The sequence below is a fragment of the Castor canadensis genome, chromosome 4 (genome assembly GCF_047511655.1).
Source record: "Castor canadensis chromosome 4, mCasCan1.hap1v2, whole genome shotgun sequence".
In the NCBI taxonomy this organism is placed as follows: domain Eukaryota; kingdom Metazoa; phylum Chordata; class Mammalia; order Rodentia; family Castoridae; genus Castor; species Castor canadensis.
In genome coordinates, this window is record NC_133389.1 from 96,803,926 (window position 1) to 96,827,451 (window position 23,526).

At 33.6% G+C, this 23,526-nt stretch overlaps 1 protein-coding gene and 1 long non-coding RNA gene across 7 annotated transcripts in view; one reads left to right on the top strand and one right to left on the bottom strand.

Annotated features, from left to right (window-relative positions):
* Lrp1b (LDL receptor related protein 1B) overlaps nt 1-23,526 on the bottom strand; it is a 1,877,349-nt gene that overhangs the window by 743,554 nt on the left and 1,110,269 nt on the right. For all 6 annotated transcript variants that reach the window (XR_012447185.1, XM_074070662.1, XM_074070660.1 and 3 more), the window contains one exon: nt 5,873-6,053. Coding sequence is in view for 5 of the 6 variants with exons in the window: in XM_074070662.1 (XP_073926763.1) it covers nt 5,873-6,053 (181 nt within the window). In the remaining variant the exon portion in view is untranslated. The remainder of the gene's footprint in view (nt 1-5,872; nt 6,054-23,526) is intronic.
* On the top strand, nt 587-8,482 carry LOC141422555 (uncharacterized). Its single transcript, XR_012447186.1, has 4 exons — nt 587-660; nt 6,170-6,233; nt 6,790-6,876; nt 7,108-8,482. It is a non-coding gene; the product is annotated as an uncharacterized lncRNA (long non-coding RNA).

Consider the following 23,526-nt stretch of genomic DNA (forward strand, 5'->3'; position numbering starts at 1 on the left):
GAAAATCATTTTTCTGAGGCATTGTTATTTATTTAAATGTTGTCTACTTCACAAAATATATAATCACATAATTAAAAAGCAGACTGAGTGACACGAGAATCCACAACATACATAATTATCTACTCCAGACTTTTTAAAATTTTAAATAAATTATTATTTTTTAAGACAGGCAAGTGCATTGCCTTTGTTCTAAAGGGCACAGTCATATTGGATTTGTTTGGCCAGATCCAATTTGTCTTCCTGATTCAAATTATCTGTGCTTTATTGCCACTTGTTATTACCCCAAGCCCCACAAAAGATGTTTTAGCTGCACGTAAGTTTAATAACAGCAGGTTGACTGACCTTGAGATTGTGAGCTTTAATCTCTGTATCAAACAAAAGCATCAACTTTAAAAACAAATATTTTGAGTAAACTGTAACAGTGGGAGAGAAGGCTTCCAGTTCATGTTCCAATTCCTTCATAAAGAAGGATAAAACCCACATGTGTTGTTTAGGGGTCATGTGAAAGTTCCTCAGTTACTAATTAAAACAAGGTTCTAGTTCAGTCACCTCAGATACAACTTTATAAACCTTTAAAGCTTTGCTAAGCTGCTGACCCTGGAAATGCTCTTATTAGAACTCCTGCCTCTCAAATTTTGTGGACCATAAGGGATTTCTGAGGTAATTTCAGTAAAATCTGTATCCAGAACTAGGAATCCTACAGTGTTTTAAACTGGCAGATTTGGGAAAATTGAGGATATGCTATGTCATTCATTATTTCATACCCATTAAGCTCTTTTTAAGTGATCTTTACAGGTTGCAATTATGTTGATACGCCTTTTGAGACCTGACAAAGTATATTGAGACTGCTGAATTTCATTAATTCTAGAACCTAACATAGCAACCTGCCTGCATTTCTTTAATGAGGTTTTATTATTGGGACCACTTTGCTATAAACAAGAGGGACTTATATTTTTTCTAAATCTGTGTTACATATAATTATTTGATTCCATTTATATAAATCAAGTATTAAAAAGTAAACTATACTATTTTCATCTCCATTTCATTTTCCCATGTTATACACCCTCAATTAATACAGGTTTATTACTATTGTCAATTTATACCTTGTTGAAATTGCAAAAGTCTTTCCACATAGCTTTTTCTTTTACTCATGACAATACTTTTCCACTCCCTGAAAAGTATTCTCAAACCCAAACTACATATACAAGTGTACATACACACACACACACACACACACACACACACACACACACGTAGAATAACTCCGGATTTTGTAAGCATACTGCTTATTGTTTTGATGTTTGAAAAGAGAATTGTTGTGAATTGATTCATTATCTAAGATTATTTTTATTCAAATAAAATCTAAGAAAAATAATCTTTTCTAAGTAGAGATCCCAATCCGGTAAAGACTAGATAAGTGTGTGATCACCTACTCATTTAAATATCTGTTTAAAAGGTATGCTCAGAGAGTTTTACAACCCATATCAAAGTATAATAGTTTTTAAAAATACAAAATAACAATAAAACCTATAAAATATACAGAAACTATTATGAATAATTTTATAAGGGACTATGGGTATTCATTAAATAAAAATTAGGTTAATCTTATCTTCCAGTAATATAGCAAGAAAATCCTACTTCTATTTTCTAGGCTGGGTATGTAGCTCAGTGGCAGGGGAGTTAGTCCTGGGTTTGATCCCTTGCACTACAAGAAAAAAATTCTTAATAAAGTCTATCCCTAGTCTTTCTGGAAAGAAAATCTGTTTCTTTTAGTTCTTTTGTAGTATTTATTGCATTTTTCCTTGTATCATTGTGAATGGTATTGCATGTGTGATAATTCAAATAAAATTATAATAAGTAAGGGAAGGGATTACTACTTATTCATAGTTGCACTCTGAAATACCAAGCTTGGCTTTGTTGGAATTAATCATGTTCCCAAATAGAATTGCATTATTGAGTGGTAAATACTAGAAATATTTATATCCCTAAAAGCTTAACTGCCATGGAAGTAAAATAAATTTATTTCCCTTTGAAATACTTCATTTGATTGCTGTTGTACTATCTAGCTGCTAACTAGAGATGTGTAGTCTTATTAATTGAGATAAGAATATAGAAAGATCTTATTTGGGGGAAGTATGTACTCAGCTTTGGATCTATTTTACCCAGATATTTTGAGGAGTCAGGATTGAAGAGATAGGTTTCAGTTACTTATATTAATTGTGGAATGTGAACTTATTGGGAAGGATTGATTTCATCTGCAGTTACCCGCATGAGGAACAGTCATCACAATCTAGTCCTTCTCTGGCTTTATTCCCATTTCTAAATTGTTGTGGCCTGCCAATCCTATTCCTGTTGCAACAGCAGCTTTTCTGTTCCTATTGCAAATCCTATAATTCAAAGAGCATTCCTTGTGGGTCTCCTTCAAATCTGTAGTGTTTCTCTGACAGAGAAACACTATATAATAAGGAACTGTTCCCCTGAATCATAAATTTTAAAATGTGTATTTCCTCAGGATCCTCTAATCACTCTGTCAGCTGAATAACTACAAAATTCTTATCACAACATTAAAAATATGCTCATTTTTATAGTTTCATCTGCTATTATGCCCCTTAATATACTTTCTGTTCTGAATTTCATTCTATTTTATTTTGTGATTACCTATCAGTGTGCACATGTGTCTACTATGCACACAGGATTGTAAGTTCCTTGAGGACAACCACTGTCTCACTTATTTCCATTTATGTACATGGTAGTTAGTCCAATACATATTTAATAAAGAAATAAATTAATAGATGTTTGAATGATTTTATAATTGTTCATGGAACTTTTGCTAAGTATATATCTGAAACGAGTAATTATTGTAAATAGGATATCAGTTCATTCCAATATACAGCTGCAAATAAATATTATGGTAGAGAAAAAAAGACAATATAAACAAATTAAGTTTTTCCTAAAAACATTTAAAGTTACAATATGTTATTTTGAATTGAGTTTTCTGACCTAAAGTATTTCCTCTATTATTATTATATGTTTTTAATAATTATTTAAACAAACTCACACAGTTCCATTCTACTTCTACTGCTTTCTATCCCATTTTCCACAGATAAGTGAGATTAGTCTTATTAAAATGTAAATTATAGATCTAAAACAAATGCAGTAATATTATTGGACATGGGTCACAAGCTAAGGGGAGAACGTATACAGGAGGAACAGGGAAAGGGAAAGAAACCTAAAACTTGAAAGTGTTTGATTTGCACACTGTAGAGGAGTGAATAAAGTAATCTTAAACTGACAGAGGCCACTATGGGAAGGGGACAAGGAAGTGGTGAAGAGGTCTGGTAGAGATGAATCAGTTCAGGTTGTAATACACATGTGCGTGGAAGCAATGCTAGGAATCTCTCTGTATAACTATCCTTATCTCAACTAGCAAAAATGCTTTGTCTTTCTTATTGTCTCTTATGTTTTCTCTTCAACAAAATTGGACAACAGGGCAGCACAGATTTTGCCTGGAAATGAGGGGAGTGGCAAGGAGGGGGGCGGGGGGGGCAGGGAGAAGAGATGGCTCAAACCACGTATACATATATGAATAAATGAATAAACAATTAAAAATGTAAATTTGATTCTGTCACTTACCTTTTTTTAACCCTACTCTGAGGTGAAAATACAAAGCTCTCTTTATGGCTTGCAAGGCATGGCTTTCTCTTCCAATTTCATCTTCAGTCACTTTTCCCCTTTCCTGTCCATAATCTACCCCCATGGTCTCCTTTTTAGTTCCTATAACATCTCAGATTTTGCCTACTTTATGATCTTCAAATGTGTCATTTTCCTGTTCTGAAATAGCATTCTCCCTTCTCCATGGCTGGTCCCTTCTCTACAATTGACCCTCAGCTTAAATGATGACTCCTTTGAGAAGTTTTCCCAGAAAACCTATTTAAATATATTTCTACTGATGTTCTCAATCAGTGATATGATTGTCATCCTCCTTCACTTTGGTCTATTGAAATTACATTGGGTACTTATTTATTTATTGCTCATTTGGTACTTGTTTATTGTTATATCTCCCTCACACACACCTTCCATATGACAACAGGGTATTCCCTAAAGTTAAGGCTGCTCTTATTTTGTAAGCCACTGTATACTTAATGCAATATATTGTTAGGAAAAATGTGTGTGTGTGCTTAAGTATATATTAACATCCATTCACATACATTTACATACATGTGGGTTATTTTGTTGTTGTTGATCACATTGGTACATAATGGTAGTATTACATCTGAGAAATTGTGTAAAGGCAATTATCAGGTTATTTGCTAGACAGACCTGTGGAGATATACATATTGCCTTAATGAAAAGAAAGATCTATCAATCAGAACTGTCTCCATATATAATGAACAATATAGATGCTGTAGGTTTCAAATCTAAGTTGAATATAACCCTACTAGAGAGTGTTGATGGGGTTTCTGAAAGGTGGAACTAGTGGTCTCTAAATTTCCTCCTATGACTTCCATGTCATTTTTTTTGAGGTCAACAAAGTCCCTTTAACTCTATCGTAAAACATTTTTTTAACAGAATACTGGAAGGAAGATGCTGCTTTAAAACATATTTGAAACTTCTTGCTTGAAGTAGTTCTTGACAGTGTGAAATAATATTTTCTCCTAAAATTAAAGTTATCTTGATTTAAAGGTCAGATATATGACTTGGCTTAAAAGTCTAGGAACAGAACAGGTAATTATAGAATCCAAACATAAAATCACTGAAATTACTTTATTATAATGATGCTCTGTGGAAACATATATGGGGTGCTCATAAAGTGCCTAGGAAGAACCAAGTTGGTGCATTTTGCATTGTCTCAACACAAATAATTCAAGGAAGTACATTTCAGTGATCTCAGTTTATAAGGAATCCACATGCCTAATATTCAGTCAAATGTTTTTATGTGTGCATGAAGCTATGAAGAATATCCATTTGGTGCTATTTTTATAATTTCTATGGGTTTGTCTCCAACCTGTCAACTTGATTGTTATTCTCCATCACATGGAAGGAAAAACACATACAAAAGTGTGCATAGAAAATATGTGATCCATTCATCCATTCATTTTTGAATTTTCTACCCAGAATTTTCACATTTCTTTGAATTTCTCTAAATACTGTTTTATTTTCAGGTAATAGTGCTGAATAAAAATCAAAGGAAAATCTGTTATTAAGAACTCCAAGAACTATTTCATCCTAAACAAGCAGACCATGCTACAAGGTTACCATTTTAGGTTCATAAAAGGCAAGGAGTAGAATAGGTAACAGTAAAATCTTGTATACAGACTAACTGCGTGGGTTTAAAAATCTCTCTTATTGTTTAGTAATGGAAAGGTGTTTTACAGAGCAATGATAATTTTCTCCTGTATAAAAAAGGGGGAAGAGAGAATAGGAACTGATTCAAGGAATTATTGTAAAGATTACAGATAGGGTAACAGTAACTTACTTGACAAAATAACTGAAACCCAGAAAATGTAAAAAAAAAAAAAAACTATTGCTATTTTTGATTACATTAAATTTCAATAGCTTAAAAACTCATAATCAGATTGAATTGATTATTTGTCTTCATGTCAAGTTGTCTAAATTAGAGAATTACAGCATCAAGTAATGTATCCTCTACACAAATAGTGTGTTCATTTCAGTTCAATGTATTTTGACATTTTTATTTAGTATATTGTCTGGGAGAAGAAATCATTAAATGAATAAATGTTTCCAATCATATAATTCCTATGTGAATTCACCTATTAAATGAATTTAAAAACAACTTACCACTACTAAATATATAAAAAAAGAATTTACTTAGTATCATTTCCTTACATACAGCTGATGCAATATCACATACCCATTAACTGGATCCACCACAATTCCTCTGGGATGGGACATTTCTCCCTCTAAAAGAGTTTTCCGACTCTGAGATGCCTTTTCCAGTCTGGCCACATTAATGGTTTTCCTATGACCATCATTTGTCCAGTAAAGGTTATTTCCAATCCAGTCCACAGCAATGCCTTCAACATTATCCAGATCTATAAAAAAACAAAAAGCAAAATACCCCCTAATTTTACAATTATAGTACAATTAGTTTCTACTACTGAAGTTTTACTTAACAAAAAATTTAGTTAAAAAAGACATGTATCTACAGGTAAAACACCAAGGCAAAATTCCCACTGAACAATGGATGGACACCTAAACAATGAACAGAACAGGTACGTGAAACAGGTCATATTAGGGGAAGGTCATTAGTGGGAAGAAGAGGGTAAATGAACAAAGCAAAGAAGGTGAATATGGTTATTGTATTTTCTACACAAGTATGAATATGGAACGTTGAAACCTGTTGAAGTCACCCTAAGAAGGAGAGTGTGGTAAAAGGGATAATAATGAAAGGGATGAATCAATTTGGGGTATAATACATGTATATATGGAGATGTCACAGCAAAACCCCCCAGATGACTATCATGAACTAACAAAAATGTTCTTTTTCAATAAATGAAGGACAGGAAGGTAAGAAAGAGTCTGTGCAGTGGTAGGTACTAGTGGGAGAGAAGAGGGCAGAAGGAAAGGGTGAAGGTAGGGGAATATAGTGAAAGTATTTTATATTCATGTATGAAAATAGAACAACAAACCTTGTTGAAATTGTTCTAACAAGGGTGGAGAGAAGAAGAAACATGGAAGTGGTAAACATAATTAAGATGTATTAGCACTTATATAAATGTTGCAATGTAACCCCTGTACAACTTTAATTTGCTAATCATTTTTAAAAAGGCATGAACTGTCTTGGCATGGTGACTGATATCTGTGATCCCATCTACTCTGGAGGCAGACACTTAGGATTGTTAGTTCAATGCCAGGGTAAGTACAGTTAATGAGACCTTATCTAAAAAACAAAAGGACTAGGGTGTAGTTGGCAGAAGGCTTACCTAACACACAAGAATTCAATTCCTGATAGCACACACATGCGTACACATGCACACATACAACCATACACATAGGCATGAACTGTGATCCATGAATTCTTTATGGTGTGATTTTTGCAAATATCACTATTCCAAATAACATTTCTTAATTTTTTTTGTTATGTAGGTGATGGGCCCACTCTCTTCACAAGAATCTTTGCACTGTACACAATGTTGAAAAGTTAACCAGGTATTTTTAATGAACTTCAGTATATCATTGGTGAGAGCGTGATCTGCAGGAAACAGGATAATATAAATAATAAGAACAGTAAAACATAAATATAAGTGAAAACCCAGTAACATGGACTGGTCAAAAGAAAAACATGGTACTATGACAGTGCATTCAAGTTTGAAAAATGTAACCAAAGTAATAAAAAATAAGAATGCCCTCTTGCCAAGAGAAGAAGAGGCCCCCATCAGGAACATACATTCGGAAGCCTTGAGCAGGCTTTCAGCACTGAGCTGCATGAACAGTGAATCTCAACACTACTTATTTTTAAAAGCATCCTATTATAGACTCTAAAAAATGCAGGAAATAAGAAATCAAAGGATATTATAAACATAGAATCTTATGAGTTCATCTGATTCAAACTTTCATTTTACAAGAGGGAAACTCCAACACTTCAAAGTGAGCACATTTGTTATCATCTATTATTTGGGAAGCAGTAGTTTGGTATAAAAGACCAAATCAGGTGTCTACTAACAAGTGTAGACACCTTCAAAACCAGGTTGTTCTTTTGGTGAATTCCTGCAGCTTCCCATCTCATTTTTTGCCATTTGGTAAATCACACTACAAATCTCCAACCATAACAACAAGATTTTTCCATTTTTGTATTACATCAGAATTACTGTGTATACCTATCTCCTTTCAAAACCAAGGAGGTACAAAACTGCAACTTACTAGACAAAGTAGTATGTAGAAGTGCATTTGGGACAGAGCTGTGTATTGACACACCACTGAGAAATCTACCTGACTTTTCCTCCTATGCATGCATAATAACATTTGCTATTGTCATATCCTCAAATCATGACTCTTCTGGCTCTGGAAAAAAAAACAATTTTTTCTTTCATGACCCTTTCTGCTAATCAACATGCGCCCTGACTCAAGATGACTAATGCAAAGTGTGATTTGATCTAACTGAAAATCCCATTATAGTAAATCAGATATGTCCTCAATTTCACTAAGCTATGTGCTTCATTACCATCCAATATGAGGAATTTTCACAGGTTAATTGTGCCTATGCTTAGAAAAAAAAGTTCAATTTTGTCTTTACTTTATTGACACTTAATTTTACTGAGCACATTCCTGCCTTACATAATAGAACGAGAGTAGTTGTTTTGTTTTTTCTAGTTATCATAGGTTCTAGCTGATTTTTACCTTGTTAATTGGTTCTCAAAATTGTATTACATTTGAAATCTGCTCTAGCATAGAGCAGATTTTAACTGTGTAACCTTATTTATTAAACTTTCCTTTTAACATTTGACTTAAGACTTTATTTTATTCATATGAATTAGTTGCTATAATAGTCTATATAGATATTTCATTTCTGACACTTGAATAAATAACTCAGTCACTCTCTTATCCTTATTTTCTCTATTTGTAAAAGGAAGATACTATTAGCATTTATCCTTGGGATGATAAAAAGGGATAAATTAGTTATTAGATGAAAAGTACACTGCCTAAAATTTAGTGACTCAATAACTGTGTGGTTGTATTAATTATCAGGATTTAAAAATTATGCACATTTATATAATATATAACTTCCTTTATGGATGCTATAAGATAGGAATATACCTTTTGTTTCATCTTTTATAATACTTATTCAATAATATTTCTTTCCATTTTAACCAGTGCCCAACTGGAACTGGAAATATATGCAGGGTCACTCAGGAATAAATAATAGTAAAAATGGAATTTTAAGAAGCACAATTTAGAAGAAACTGGTTTCCAGTTAGCTTATTTTCTATTCCCAAAACTGAAATGCTTGAACAGTGAAATTTAGCAGAGATTGAGATCATGTTTCTGGAGCCATACTGCTTCATACTATCTAACTTACTAACTGAGAGAGTCACTTAACTTTCTCTTCTTCAATTTCCTTATCTTTAAAATGGGTGCAATGATAATGTTTAACTCACTGGATTTTTTCAGTATTAATTTAATAAACATATGTGAAGTCAAAATAGTGGTTGGAATATAGCAAAATTTATGTATCAATATTGCTATTATTGTCACAAATAGTATTCTTATTATTATAGTCTGCACTTTAGCAAGCTTGTCTATTAAAATAGTAATGAAACAATTAGCCTAGAATGTTTTGTAATGTTGTTTTTTGCTTGTGTTTTTTTCTTCCTGCTAGTGTGCAAATGCCAAGGAATAAAAATTTTAAAATGAGGAAATTCATGAAAGAATGTATATGCAAATTGGGAATCTTTTTATCTCTTTTTAATAGAGTGGGGAAGAATTTTCTCTCTTACATGGGAAAGGCTGAACACTCAATCCATTTCTCAGCAAATATACATTGATAAGGGAAGCACTCTACTTCCATATTATTTGGTCTGTGCTTTCAATGATCAATGACTTAGATGGAACACTGAGACATACACAGAACATTGATCTTATGCACATTTGATTTTTTTTTATTAAAAATGTTCTGGTTGAGACCTGCCTAAGATTGATTAATAAGAACTATATGAACAAAATTATTTCACTGGGAGCATATGAAGGTTTATGACATCTAAATACCACATGAACATAAGTGATTACATAAGTTCTAATTACTAGCTCAAGGAAACACATAACAATTCAAATATACTGAAGAAGTTTGAGAAAGAAAAAGCAAATAGAGTAAATTGTTCTGTGCATCTTTGGGTAAAGATGAAGCAGCATAAATTCTGAATCTACATTCTCTGTCATTATTATTACATAAGAAATAGAAGGCCACTGCATGTTCTTCTTCATATGTGGATTACAGATCTAAAACAAATACAACAGTATTATGGGACACGGGTTACAGGAAGGGGAGGCCTCTCATGGGAGAGATAGGGAAAAGAATAGGGAAAATGAAGGAAACTCAGAACTTGAATGTGGTTAATATGCTTACTGTACAGGAATTAATATAGAAATCTAAAACTGGCTGGGACCACCATGAGAATGGGACTAGGGAGGAGTGGGGAGGACTAGAAGAGATGAACCAGTTGGGATTGTACTACATATATGCATGGAAACAACACAAGGAATCTTCTTATGCAACTATCTTTATCCCAAACTAGCAAAAATGTCATGTTTCTTGTTTTATCTTTAATGTTTTTTTCTTCACAAAATCAGAGAACAAGAGGGCAGAACAGGTTCTTGAGGGGGTGGTTTGGCATCGGTGTGTGGGGGGTGGCAGGGAAAGGGAGTAGGAGGACAAATATGGTGCAAATAATGTATACACATTCCATTTGCATGCAAATGCAAAAATGATACCTGTTGAAACAGTTCCAGGAATCTGGGGAGGAGGGATGAAGGAAAGCAGTGGAGGGGGTGAATTCAAGTATGATATATTTGAGACATTATAAGAACCTTTGTGAATGCCACATGTATCCCCATGCAGCACAACACTAAAGTAATAAAGTAAACAAAGAGAAAGTTTCCTCCTTAAAATCTGATCGAAACCTCCTTAGGGTTCACAAAATACCCATTTCACAAATCAATAGGTAAAGGCCCTCAACATGCATATGTCTCTGTGAAAGGGAAAAATCCCAGTAGATAATGGTTTTAGTAAACTATTTTTATATTAAAAATATGGTGGGGCATGGGATGTCACTCAGTGGTAGAGCAGTTGCATAGCATCTGTGAGAATCTGGCTTTGACTCTCAGCAAAAAAAAAATGTACATTTTCCATGCTAAGTGAAGAAATTGGACATTTATACATTTACTTCAGATCAAAACCAAACTTTTTCACATACTATATAAATATTTAAGATTAATATACTATTTTTGCTCAAATCATTAAAATTTCTGCCATTGTCCCTTGTCACCATTATACTAATAATTTCAGAAAAGCTTTTATGAAGGCAATTATGCAAATATACCAACATAATGGCTACCTCTTTCCATTTTATCTAAGGTTATCTATTTCATGGACGTTTTTCTCTGAGTTGAAACATATATGTATACCTGAGAAAGAGTATGGTAACATGCTTTGATAATCAGACTTGCAACATGCATCTAGATATGGATAGATGTTTTCATGTGCCAGCAATGTCTTATCCAGTCTCTAATCAATGCTTGGACAACTCTCCTGCTTCCTATTCTTGTAGCTCAATTAAAACAAATTCTCTTAGTGCATTTCAATATAACCTGAGGCATCACAGCTCATATGTATCTGACGTAAGAAATGATGTTGATTTAATTAATACTGTGGCAATAAAGTTTGCCTACAGAATTTATCTCATAGGATTTCAGGAATCTTTGGCCATAGAATAAAATATTCTTATTATCTGCCTCTCATGGTCAGCTGAGGCAGACACTCTCATTATCATTATCATTCCTTGTCTCTCCTCAGTCATTAGGTCAGGAAGGGTGAATACACAAGTTACTCTCAATCAGAACAAAATATAATGCCACTGTCATCAAAGAGCTATGTGGAATGCATAGAAGTTTCTTTTTTTCTGTATAAAACAGAACATATTAAAGCATAGTGATTTCTTTCTATTATCAAATTCATATTGTCAGCTTCAGAGGTTAGGGGCATACAACTGTTCTCTCTATTGCATTAAGATATCTCATCTTTGATCCAGTGAGCACACATAAGAGTAAAGGTAATTTCTTAGGATCCTTCAAGGTTATCAATAATCTAATCCAAAGTGACAATTAAACCAAAAGGTGTCAGGAATGGCAAAGAATTGAGATTTTACCATACTTTTAAGCTTAGAAGCTTCACTGTTTTTGTTTCATGGGTGTTGGTGAAAGACACAAAATCTGTAGGCAACTGTAACAGACTTTATTACTTATCGTTCATCAACAGCATGGTCAATAGCAGATATGTGTCAGTTCTCTTTACTCTAAATCCTCCAGGGGCAACTGGGACAGGCCTGTATCTGTGCCTTCACACAGAGGAGGTTGTATTCAAGGACAAGCATCCTGGGTTTAAGAAATTCAGATCCATGTTGATGGGCAGCGAGCAGACCTGCTACTTGCCATGATGGGAGACTTGATCTTTATTTCACACAACTCTTTTCTATAGGCAAAGGCATGAGATGCCAGCAAGAAAGCCATCATTAGATATGGGTTCTCAAACTTGAAACTCCAGAACCATGAGCCAAGTAAAATTCTTTTCAGAACTTCCCCAATCTGTGCTATTGTGTTACTAGAAACAGAAAATAAATTAATATAGTGCCTCATTTGATGAAATTAGGAATAGAAGGAACATACATCAACATTATAAAGATCATATATGACAAACCCATAGCCAACACCATACTAAACTAGGAAAAACTGAAACCATTTCCTCTAAAGTCAGGAACAAGACAAAGGTGTCCATTCTATATTATTCAATATTGCACCAGAATTCTTAGCTAGAGTAATAAGACACAATAAGTAAAAGGAAAAAAGAAGTCAAATTATATCTATTGCAGATAATGAGATCTTATACCTAAAAAACTCTAGAAGTTCTACCAGAAGCTCTCATATCTCATAAACACACTAAGAAAAGTAACAGTTTATCAAATCAATATTAAAAAATCAGTAGCATTTCTATACACCAACAATGAACAGACCAAGAAAGAAATCTGGAAAACAATACTATTTATAGTAGCATCAAAAAAACTTAGTAATCAATTTAATGATAGAAGTGAAAGACTTCTAGAATGAAAACCATAAATCACTGAAGAAAGAAATAGAAGAAGACATCTGAAAATGGAACGACCTACTATGTTCATGGATTGTGAGAATAGTTATACTATCAAAAGCAATCTATATGTTCAATTAAATTCCCATTGAAATTCCAATGACATTTTTTACAGATAGAAAAATCAATCCTAACATTTACATGGAAGGAAGTATAAAAGATTTTAAATAGTCAAAGCAATGCTGAGCAAAAAAGAGCAATGCTAGAGGAATCACAACACCTAACTTAAACTATACTTCAGAGATACAGTAATGAAAACAGCACAGAGCTGGCACTAACACAACATTCAAGCCAATGGAAAAGAATAGAAGACCCATATCCATGCAGCTGCAGTCATCTGATTTTTGACAAAGAAGCTCAAAACATACATTGGAGAAATGATAGCCTTTTAAACAATCATTGCTGGGAAAAGTGGGTATTTGGATGTACAAGACTGAAACAAAATGCCAGTATCTCATTGTATACTATTATCAATTCAAAGTGGATCTGAGATTTTAACACGAGGTCTGAAACTGAGAAACCACTACAGGAAAGAGTAGGGGAAATACTGGAACATATAGACATAGACAATAACTTCCTCAACAGAAATCCAATAGCTTAGTATTTATGAGAAAGAATTGACAAATGGGACTGCATTAAACTGAAACGCTTCTGTGAAGCAAAGGGAATGGCTACCAGACTGGACAACGTACAGAATGGGAAAAAATCTTTGTCAGCTATACATCTGACAAGGAAATAACCAGAATATATAGGGAGGTCAAAAAACTAATCTCCAAAAGAATCAACACCACAGTAAATAAACTGGGACATAAATGAACAAACAATTCTCAAGAGAAGTACAAAATGCCAAAAAATACATGAAGAAGTGTTCAATATCCCTGTCCATAAAGAAATCTAAATCAAAATGACATTGAGATTTCACCTTACTCCAGTCAGAATCACTGCCATCAACAACAGAAGTTACAAAAACTGCTGATTAGGTTTCAGGAAAAAGGAACCCTTATCCACTGTTGTTGGGAATGTAAATAAGTGCAACCACTGTGGAAACCAATAGAAGGTTCCTCAAAAAACTAAACACAGACCAACTGTATAATCCAGAGATACCACTCTTGGGCATATACCCAAAAGAATGTAAGCCAGGATATAATAGAGCCACTTGCACACGTATGTTTATTGAAGCACTATTCACAAAAGCCAAGCTTTGGAAACAGTTCACATGCCCTTCAACTAATGATTAAGAAAATGTGGTATATATACACAATGGAATATTATTCAACCATTAAGAATTTATGCTGTTTTCAGGTAAATGGGTGGAACTATAGATAATCATGTTAAGTGAAGTAAGGCAGGTTCAGAAAGACAAATGAGACATATTTTCCCTGATATGCAGAAGGCAGATCCAAAAATAAATGTATACATAAATACATCCATGGTCATAAACACACACATACACACATCTTTATACATAAAACATAATTGTAATAGTGCTACTGAGAGGACTGTGAGTGTGGGAGAGAATAAGAGAATGATAGTAAACAGTACCAGAATACATTGCATCCATGAATCAAGTTGGCATAACCAAATACACTGAAAGCTGTTGAATATTAGGGGGCAAAAGAGGATAGAGAAAGAGAAAGTAATAGAAAGGGTTAATCTGATTAAAGTACAATACATGCCTGTGTGAAATACCAAGGTGAAACTTCTACCAATTAATAATACACACTTTATGATGGCTATTCTAACAGGAGTGAGGTGGAATCTTAGTGTGGTTTTGATTTGCATTTCCTTTATGGCTAGAGATAGTGAGCATTTTTTCATGTGTTTTTTGGCCATTTGGATTTCTTCTTTTGAGAAAGTTCTGTTTAGTTCACTTGCCCATTTCTTAATTGGTTCATCAACAACATGTGTTGGCGAGGTTGTGGGGAAAAAAGAACCCTAGTCCACTGCTGGTAAGAATGCAAGCTGGTGCAACCACTCTGGAAAAAATTTTGGACACCTCTTAAAAAATCTAAACATAGATCTGCTATATCATCCAGGAATCCCACTCCTGGGGATATACCCAAAGGAATGTGACACAGATTACTTCAGAGGCATCTGTACACCATGTTTACTACAGCACTATTCACAAGAGCCAACTTATAGAAACAACCAAGATGCCCCACTATTGATGAATGAATCAAGAAAATGTGATACTTGTACACAATGGAATTTTACACAGCCATGAAGAAGAATGAAATCTTATCATTTATAGGTAAATGGATGGAACTGGAGAACATCATTCTGAGCCAGGCTCAGAGGACCAAAAATCCTATGTTCTCCCTCATATGCAGACTTTAGATCTAGAGCAAATGCAGCAATGTGGTTGGACTTGGATCACATGACAAGGGGAGAGCACATACAGGAGATATAGGAATAGGTAGAAAACCCAAAACATGAAAGCATTTGATGTCCCCACTCCAGAGGAACTAATACAGAAACCTTAAAGCAACAGAGGATAACATGAGAAGGGGATCAGGAACCAGTGAAAAGATCAGTTAGAGATGAATCAACTTGTGTTGTAACACGTGTACATGAAAGCAATGCCAGGAATATTTCTGTATAGCTATCCTTAACTAGCAAAAACACTTTGTCTTCCTTATTATGCTTATGTCTTTTCTTCAACAAAATTAGTGATAAGGGCAGAACATGACCTATCTGGAAGTTAGGGGAGGGGAGAGGCTGGGGGGAAGGAGACAGTGGGGAGAAATGACCCAAACAATGTACGCACATGTGAATAAATGAATAATTAAGAGAAATAAAAATAAATAGAAAAGGATTCAGTAGAACATAGTAGAAAATAATTAGATTGATTAGATAGATGTTTGGATGCAAATAAGTAAGCCACTGAAACAAAGAAAGCATACTGTCCTCCTATCTGCTCAGTAGCACACCCAGGAAGCAACAGCTTTGTAAGTGTCAAGAATGCACACTGCACTGTGTATTTCAGCCTGAGAAGACTGCCATGTTGTACACATGTGACAGTTCCTCAGCATGTTCTAGTTATTAAGAGAGTGAGTTAATCATGTTTAGAGAGCCGTGAGTCCACTTTTCCATATAGATTCTTTGTGTGTTTGAGGAGTTGTGTGTGTGCGTGCGTGTGTGTGTGTATGCATGTACACTTTTATGTGTTTGGTTACTGTGGTTTTATTTTTCACAGCACTTTCTGTTATCGTACCTGATTACTGGTTAACATGGTGTGGAGAAATTTTGAAATTTTGTCTCCAGTTTTCCTTTCCTTTTGTAAATAAATAGATCTTACAGATTTTGTATGTATATAATAAAATTATCATAGTATTAAAATAATAATAATACACACTTAAATCATGAAGGTAGGATGGTCAGTGGGTATCTGTGGAAAGGACAGGGTGAACAGAGGATGAAGAAGGGTGAATGGTCAATGTATTTTGTGCAGTTGTATGAAAATAGAACAATGAAGTTTGTTGAAATTGTCTTAAGGGAGTGAGGTATGAAGGGAATAACAAAGGGGTGAATCCAATCAAGGTACATTATGAGCACATATGTAACTATAGTGAACTCACCCCATACAACTAACAAATGCTAATAAGTATGTAAAAATATTAAAATAAGAAAAGGTTAGAAAAAAAGACATGAAGAAATGTGAGGGTTCTACGGAAACTTGTATTCCAAGAAAAGGTCGTGAACACTCATACTTTATGGTCACAAGTACGTTCACATTCACAGGGCAAACAAGTTGGTGAGTGAAGAATAATAATTTTTAGATTCCATGCTATTGTTCTCATGTAAATGTTCTATGGAGCTGGGCGCCAGTGGCTCATGCCTGTAATCCTAGCTACTCAGGAGGCAGAGATGAGGAGGATCCAGGTTCAAAGCCAGCCTGGAATCTCAAAAAAACCCTTCACAAAACACTAGTGGAGTAGGTCAAGGTGAAGGCCATGAGTTGAAACCCCAGTACTGAAAAAAAAGAAAAGTTCTACAGATTTATACTAACATACGTTAAAATCTAGCTGTGTGTGATGATTAGTTTTATGTGTCAACTTGGCTATGCCACAATACAAACATATTTGTTCAAATATCAGTCTGGATGTGTTTCCAGTTTATATTTAGATTTTGTTAACACATTACTAGACTTTAAGTAAAGTTACCTCCATTATGTGGGTTATTTTCATCCAGTGAATTGAAAGCCTTAAGAGAAAATAGATTAAGATTCCCCAGAGAAAGAGGGAGTCCTGTTTTCAGATTGCTTTGGACTTGAGCTGCCATATAAATTCTTCCCTGATTCTTCAGGTTGCTGGCCTACTCTACAATTTTTGAATTTACCAACCTCTGCTATCATAGGATACCATTCCATAAAATAAACTTCTTTCATTCATTCATTCATTCTCTCTTTCTTTCTCAATGTATATCATTGTTCTCTTACTCTGGAGAATCCTGACACCATCACATTCCATTTAATCTGAAATGATTTCTCCTGAATTATCTTAATAAAAGAAGGATACTTTTCACATTCATTCTTTTCAGATGAAACACTGAACAATATATGTTATGGAGGGCAAAGTAGCTTCCAATTAAAGAAAGTTCCTAGAAATCTGTAGTGTTTATATAGTTCACTTTACAATATTCTATAAAAACTTTTAGATAATATCCAAGACATCACTGAGAATTAGGAGAAAGTCATTTTCTTGAACACCTTTTATTACTTAATTCTGTCTGCTTATCAAAAGAGAATGGACATGGGGAAGAGATGGCCCACACAATGTATGCACATATGAAGAAATGAATAAATAAAACAACAAAAAAAGAGAGAATGGAGCTAAAATTGTTTCATCTACCTGAACACAAAATCCCATAGCTATTTTTTAGATATTATTTTCCCCCATGAAGCAGGTATAATATAAAAAAGTAAAACATGTTAGAATCTATCACATCACTAGGAAAATACTCAATCTCTTTCATATTAGATGAAAAAGACAACTCTATTGATAGTGACTTCAGTAATTTAGCTTCATCGAAAGTGACTTTTTATTAGCTATATTTTCTTGTATGTTTCATGTTTTTGCACTTGGAAATTCAAACATTCAAAGACTTGTATCACTTTAGCTGACAATTTTCAAACTTGTAAGAAAACAAGATAGATAAAAAATACAGGATATAAAACACAGAATGTAATTGCGTCATGTTTAATCAGTTATACTGATCATTAAATTCCAAGTTAACTTAAGATCCAGAGGTTGTAAATCTTCATAGTGTTTATATTTATAATTACCAGGGCAAAACAAATTTATTATTCCCCGCAAGTATCCTCATGGTTTTTACCTACAACTTAAAAACTATACTTATTTTAGAACCACGTTAACGTTTAGAGTAAAAGGATAGACACCATGCATGCGTAAATTATCAATAAATGTCATAAAAGGGGTAAAGTCCTTAAAAGTGGCTTATTTCACAATACTTTTCCATAGATAACTAAGAAAACACACATAGTCAACACTCTTGTTCAACAGTAGCTTTATAAAACTGAGCCAATGAGTCAGGGGCAAATGTAGTAATAAAGTTAAGCAAGGACTTTATTATAAATTCAGAATTTTAGTGATAAAGCAACCTAGTGAACCATATAGTTCAAATTCTATAATAAGACCCAGACAAGTAAAGTGATTCAAAAGGGTCTGTGTTAATAGTCAATGCAGAAACCTTGAAATTTGACTCATGTCTAATGTGCTTAACACACTTTATATTAAACTTTGATCTCTACAGTTATAGAGGAAAATGATCAATACAAGCGGAGTCAAAGTTAATATATAAGCAATGTTTCATCAGAAGACGGAAACCATGGGCCACTGAAGGAGAGAAAGGGGTAAAGATGGCAAGATCACTGTGGTGGAATATGATTTTTCCAACTTTCCCATCAAAAAGACTATAGATTTTGGAAACTTATATATAATATCCAGATATTTCCACTTTTGCAATCTTGCGTAACTAACCTTTGGCAAACATTACTTAAACCTGAGTCTGAGTTTTCTCAAATTAAATGTGCTCTACCCACATCAATATTAACGTTTCTCAAATTAAAATAGTCAGATCTACCTACATTAATATTAAAGAATAACAAATAGAACAATGCATGCCACATAATCAAATTCTCAATACATGGTGGCGATAATTTCTTACCAAATATATTTGGTTGATAACATTGTATATATTCATAAATATTTATATGAAAAGAAATGAAATGTTAACATAAATTACAAAGAAAAAATAAAGCACTCTTCTAGGCTACATGAGGCCAAGGATACATGATCACTAAAATCCATGTGGAAAAAAAACTTGTGAAATTTGAAAAAACTTTTTAATGTTATTGTATCAACATTAATTCTGATTTTGATAATACCTTATAGTTATATGTGATGTTAGCAAAATTGAGTGAGAACACAATGAAATAAATGTTACTGTCTTTTCAAAGTTATAGGTTAAACACTTATTCCAATGTGATGGAATTACTATGGGGGCTTTCAAAGATAATTAGGTCAAAATGGTGGAACCCTAACAAATGGGCTTAGATCTCTTATAAGAAATGATTAAACAGATATATTGTCCCTTATTTTAGAACAAAAATGAATCGGTCTCCATTCTTAGTTCTCTTCCATCAATTTGTCTAACCTAATGACTACCAAATTAAACAACTGATCATCAATTTAATGATTGCTTATTGTATAGCAGTATATGCCACACATTACTTTAGGAACTGAGGATTTAATCACTGAATAAAACAAAACAAAACAAAATCTCTGCCCTGTAGAAGCTTACATTCCTGTAGCAAGACACAGAATCAGTAAAATATACCCAGGATAAACAGTAGAGAGAAAAAGTAACCAGGGAAAGGGAATAAAAATTTTGCTGGATATATGTGTGGATGTACAATTTTATTTGGCTGGTCAGAAAATGCTAACTGAAGAGGCTGTGTTCTGTAAGCACAGCCTTCTAATAGGTAGAAAAAGGAAGTATGAAGATACCTAGTCAAAGAGCATCCCAGAATCAGCAACGACCAGTATGTGCATATGCCCTGAGTGCATATGCCCAGGGGCTCAGGGGATAGTAAAAGGAATTTGGGAGAGGATTCAAAAGAGTATTACAGAAATACAGAGTGAGCAACATGTCTACTACCCAATGAACTTAAAAGTCATTATCATTATTTGGGATACTTTTGAGGTGATTACATGCTCAATTCTCATAAACAATAGAAATAAATAAGCCTTTTTAATTCCTTGTACTTATTGTCAAAGCCTTATTTATGGATGTTGGGAGAGTCAGTCTCCAATGGACCTGGAGTACCCCTACATGTTCTTGCTAAGTTTGTCAACGTGAAGGGCTTATCTGCATTCTGACCTTGAATGATTTTTATTGAAAATCACAAAGGCAACTATGTCATTGAAGGAGACATTGAGGTGATACTGTGTAACTGCTTTCTTAACAGGGAAGGAAGGGGGACTACAGAGAATAGGGTTTGTTAGTGTTGGCTGCTTGCTCAGGAACTGCTTGATACCTCAGCTACAACATATGTGGTGCTGGGAATAAACTCACCATTTTCCTTGTATATGGTAGGTAAATGCACTACCACTGCCCAAGATTACACAGCTAATAAGATATGGAGCGGAATACCAACTTAGATAATTTGACTACCACCCTGGTTCATTTAGTTTCTGAACTTTGTAACATGATTTTTTAGGGTCTCTCCATTTACAAATTTTGATAATCAACTAAGCCCCAATTTATGTTAATTTGTTACTACCATGATGAAAAATGCAATTATGGGATGCTAGAAAGAGTATGGCAGTAGGGAATTTTTGAGAACAGACAAGTTCAAATTCCATGATAGTGTGTAACAATTGAGTTATAAGAGAACATACCTTAACTACCCTAAGACCTGCATCCCCAGATTGCTCAAAAACCACAGTATCTACTACATTAAAGGGTTAGCTTTAGGATTCAGAATAATGTATATGAAATATTTGGTACATACTAGGATATTAGTAAATGATATTGTTGTTACATGATAATAAATATTTTGTCTATCAGACATGATTTTAATTAACTTAAAATGTAATGTTAACTCAATACCACAGAATGTGTAACAATGATCATTATTTTCTTTGAGAAATATAATGACATATATACATAAATGTGTATATAAATATATATATATTTAGCACACACACATATATATCTGTGTGTATCTGAAGAAATGAAAATCAAAACGTTTTAGCAAATTGCAAAATTGAAAAGCATTAGTTATGGCACATTGATAGTTTTTAATATTTTTAATTTTCAACCTATAACATTTTATCTTTAAAATTTTAAGAATTGTGTTTGTTATGAGACATAATTTGATGCTTCCCATTTACTTTTTCTGAACTTTATTATCTTAACTAATACCAAATGAAAATTCTATATAGGCCAAAATAATTAAATATGCATATATTACAAAAATTGGTCTTGAAGCTATGTTTTTAAAAGCTAGGTAAGTGATAACTGAGGTTAGATAGATGCTTGTGAAGATAAGAGACAGATTGAAGCATAATTAGTCCAGAAAAGGACATATCTTTATTTAGAAAAACCTTCATATAAATAGAAAATAAAGATATTCAACAGTGAAAAGGCTTTGGGGAAAGAACTTAGCAGTCAAAAAAATGAACTAAAGTATAAAAACACCAATCTCAGAGGTAAGATGAAAACTTAGTGCTATTCAGTTTTGGGGGCAGGGCATAATAGGATTTGACCTCAGGACCTCGTACTTGCCATGCAGGCACTCTACCACTTGAGCCACCCATCATCCCTATTTGTGTTGATTAATTTTTGAGACAGGATCTCACTTTATGCTGGGCAAGCCTGAGAGGCAATCCTCCTGTTTATGCTTCTGTACATAGATGGAATGACAGCCATGTGCCACTGCACTAAATTTTTTTATTGCTGAAGATGGGGGTATCAAAAACTGTTTGCCTGGATTGGCCTAGAATTGCAATCGTGATCACTACCTCCTGAGTATCCAGCATTACAGGCATGAACCACTGAAGACTCTTCATTTTTAAAAGAAATTGTCCATGTTTGAAGTGATCAACTTATATTAATTTGAATAGAAATGATATTTTCACTAGTCACTTGAAAAAGCCCTGGCATATATATAGTGAGTAAAACAATGTGCACAGTCTCCTCTAGAACTAATTATCATCAAGTTTACTACTCTTTCCAAAGACTTTCAATATACTTTACATAAATAGGATCATTCTACAAAAATTTTTAGCTCGCTTTTTATGTCAGTCTGTCTCTGAGTTTTGTTCATGTAAGTAGACATAAATGATACCTGAATTCATTTTACTGAAAGGTACTTTTATTCTTAGTGTAAGTGCACCATTCTTTTGATAGACATTTATTTGCTTCTTGGTTATTCTTTGTTGTTACAAATTTCTTTGTAATAACAATTACAATTTCTTTGCTTTTACAAATAATGTTGCATTTTGAATATGTACATACTTCTGTAAAATAGACAACCAATGGTGGAATTGTTTGCTTGAACATTGTGCACAATTTCAATTCTGATAGATAGTAATAAAGAATGCTTCAAAATAAAAAATAAAATTTATATTTTCCCAAATAGTGTGTGGAATATTTTATTTTCTTCTCATGTTCTCAGCAATATTATACAATCAATCTTTTAAAATCTTATGTGTTAATTTATACTTTCATGATCGATATCCTGCTGAACCTGTCTCTGTGATTTGCTGTAACAAATCCCTTTGACTTTTTTTCCCCTGGCATTGTCAGTCTTTATTTTATATGTTTTCCTGTTATATATGTGGTGAGTACTTTTGCCTAGATCATCCTTTGTGTTTTCACTTGCTCATACTGTAACTTGTCCTGAGAATTTTTTTTTTTAAGGCTGGAATATGTATGAATTTTTCCCAGTAGCTTCTGGGTTTTATCTTCCTTAAGAGAATATTTGGCAATCTGAAAACATAAAAAACACACTTCTTAAGTTTACCTTTTTTTTTTTTTTCCATTTCTATAACTGGAGGAATAAAATTTTAACCTTATTTTTTTCTCCCAAATAAAGTTATCTTAATTCCATTCTTTTCGGTTTTGTGTTGTTTTGGGACAGGGTGTCATTGTGCAGCCTAGGCTGACTTTGGGTTCGTAATCCTTCTGACTCAGCTTCCCAAGTGCTGGTATTACTGGTCTGCACCACTGTACCAGGCTCTAATTCTAGATCTTGTGAGCTTCTGGAGGGTGAAATTAATTTTGGCAGGATGTGTTAACTAGAGACATTATTTTTAATTATCTAATTATTAAATTGCTTAAAGGTTATCTTAAAGTCATTTTAAAAATGTCTTTTAATATTTATTAGGACCACGGGTATCTTTTGTCAAACTTTTGTATGTCAAGTTTGCACTTGTGGATTTTCAGACTATGGTTTGTGGTGTTCTTCTTTGGTCCAATCTCTATTTGTGCCAGAAAATTCTAATCATTATTCTTTATCCCTGATGGCACACTTTTTATCTTCTCACTGCTGCTATCAATTTATTTTGTTAAAATATTTTTCAGTACCTAGCCTTATTTACACTCAGTCCTAGGATTCATTTGTTTTC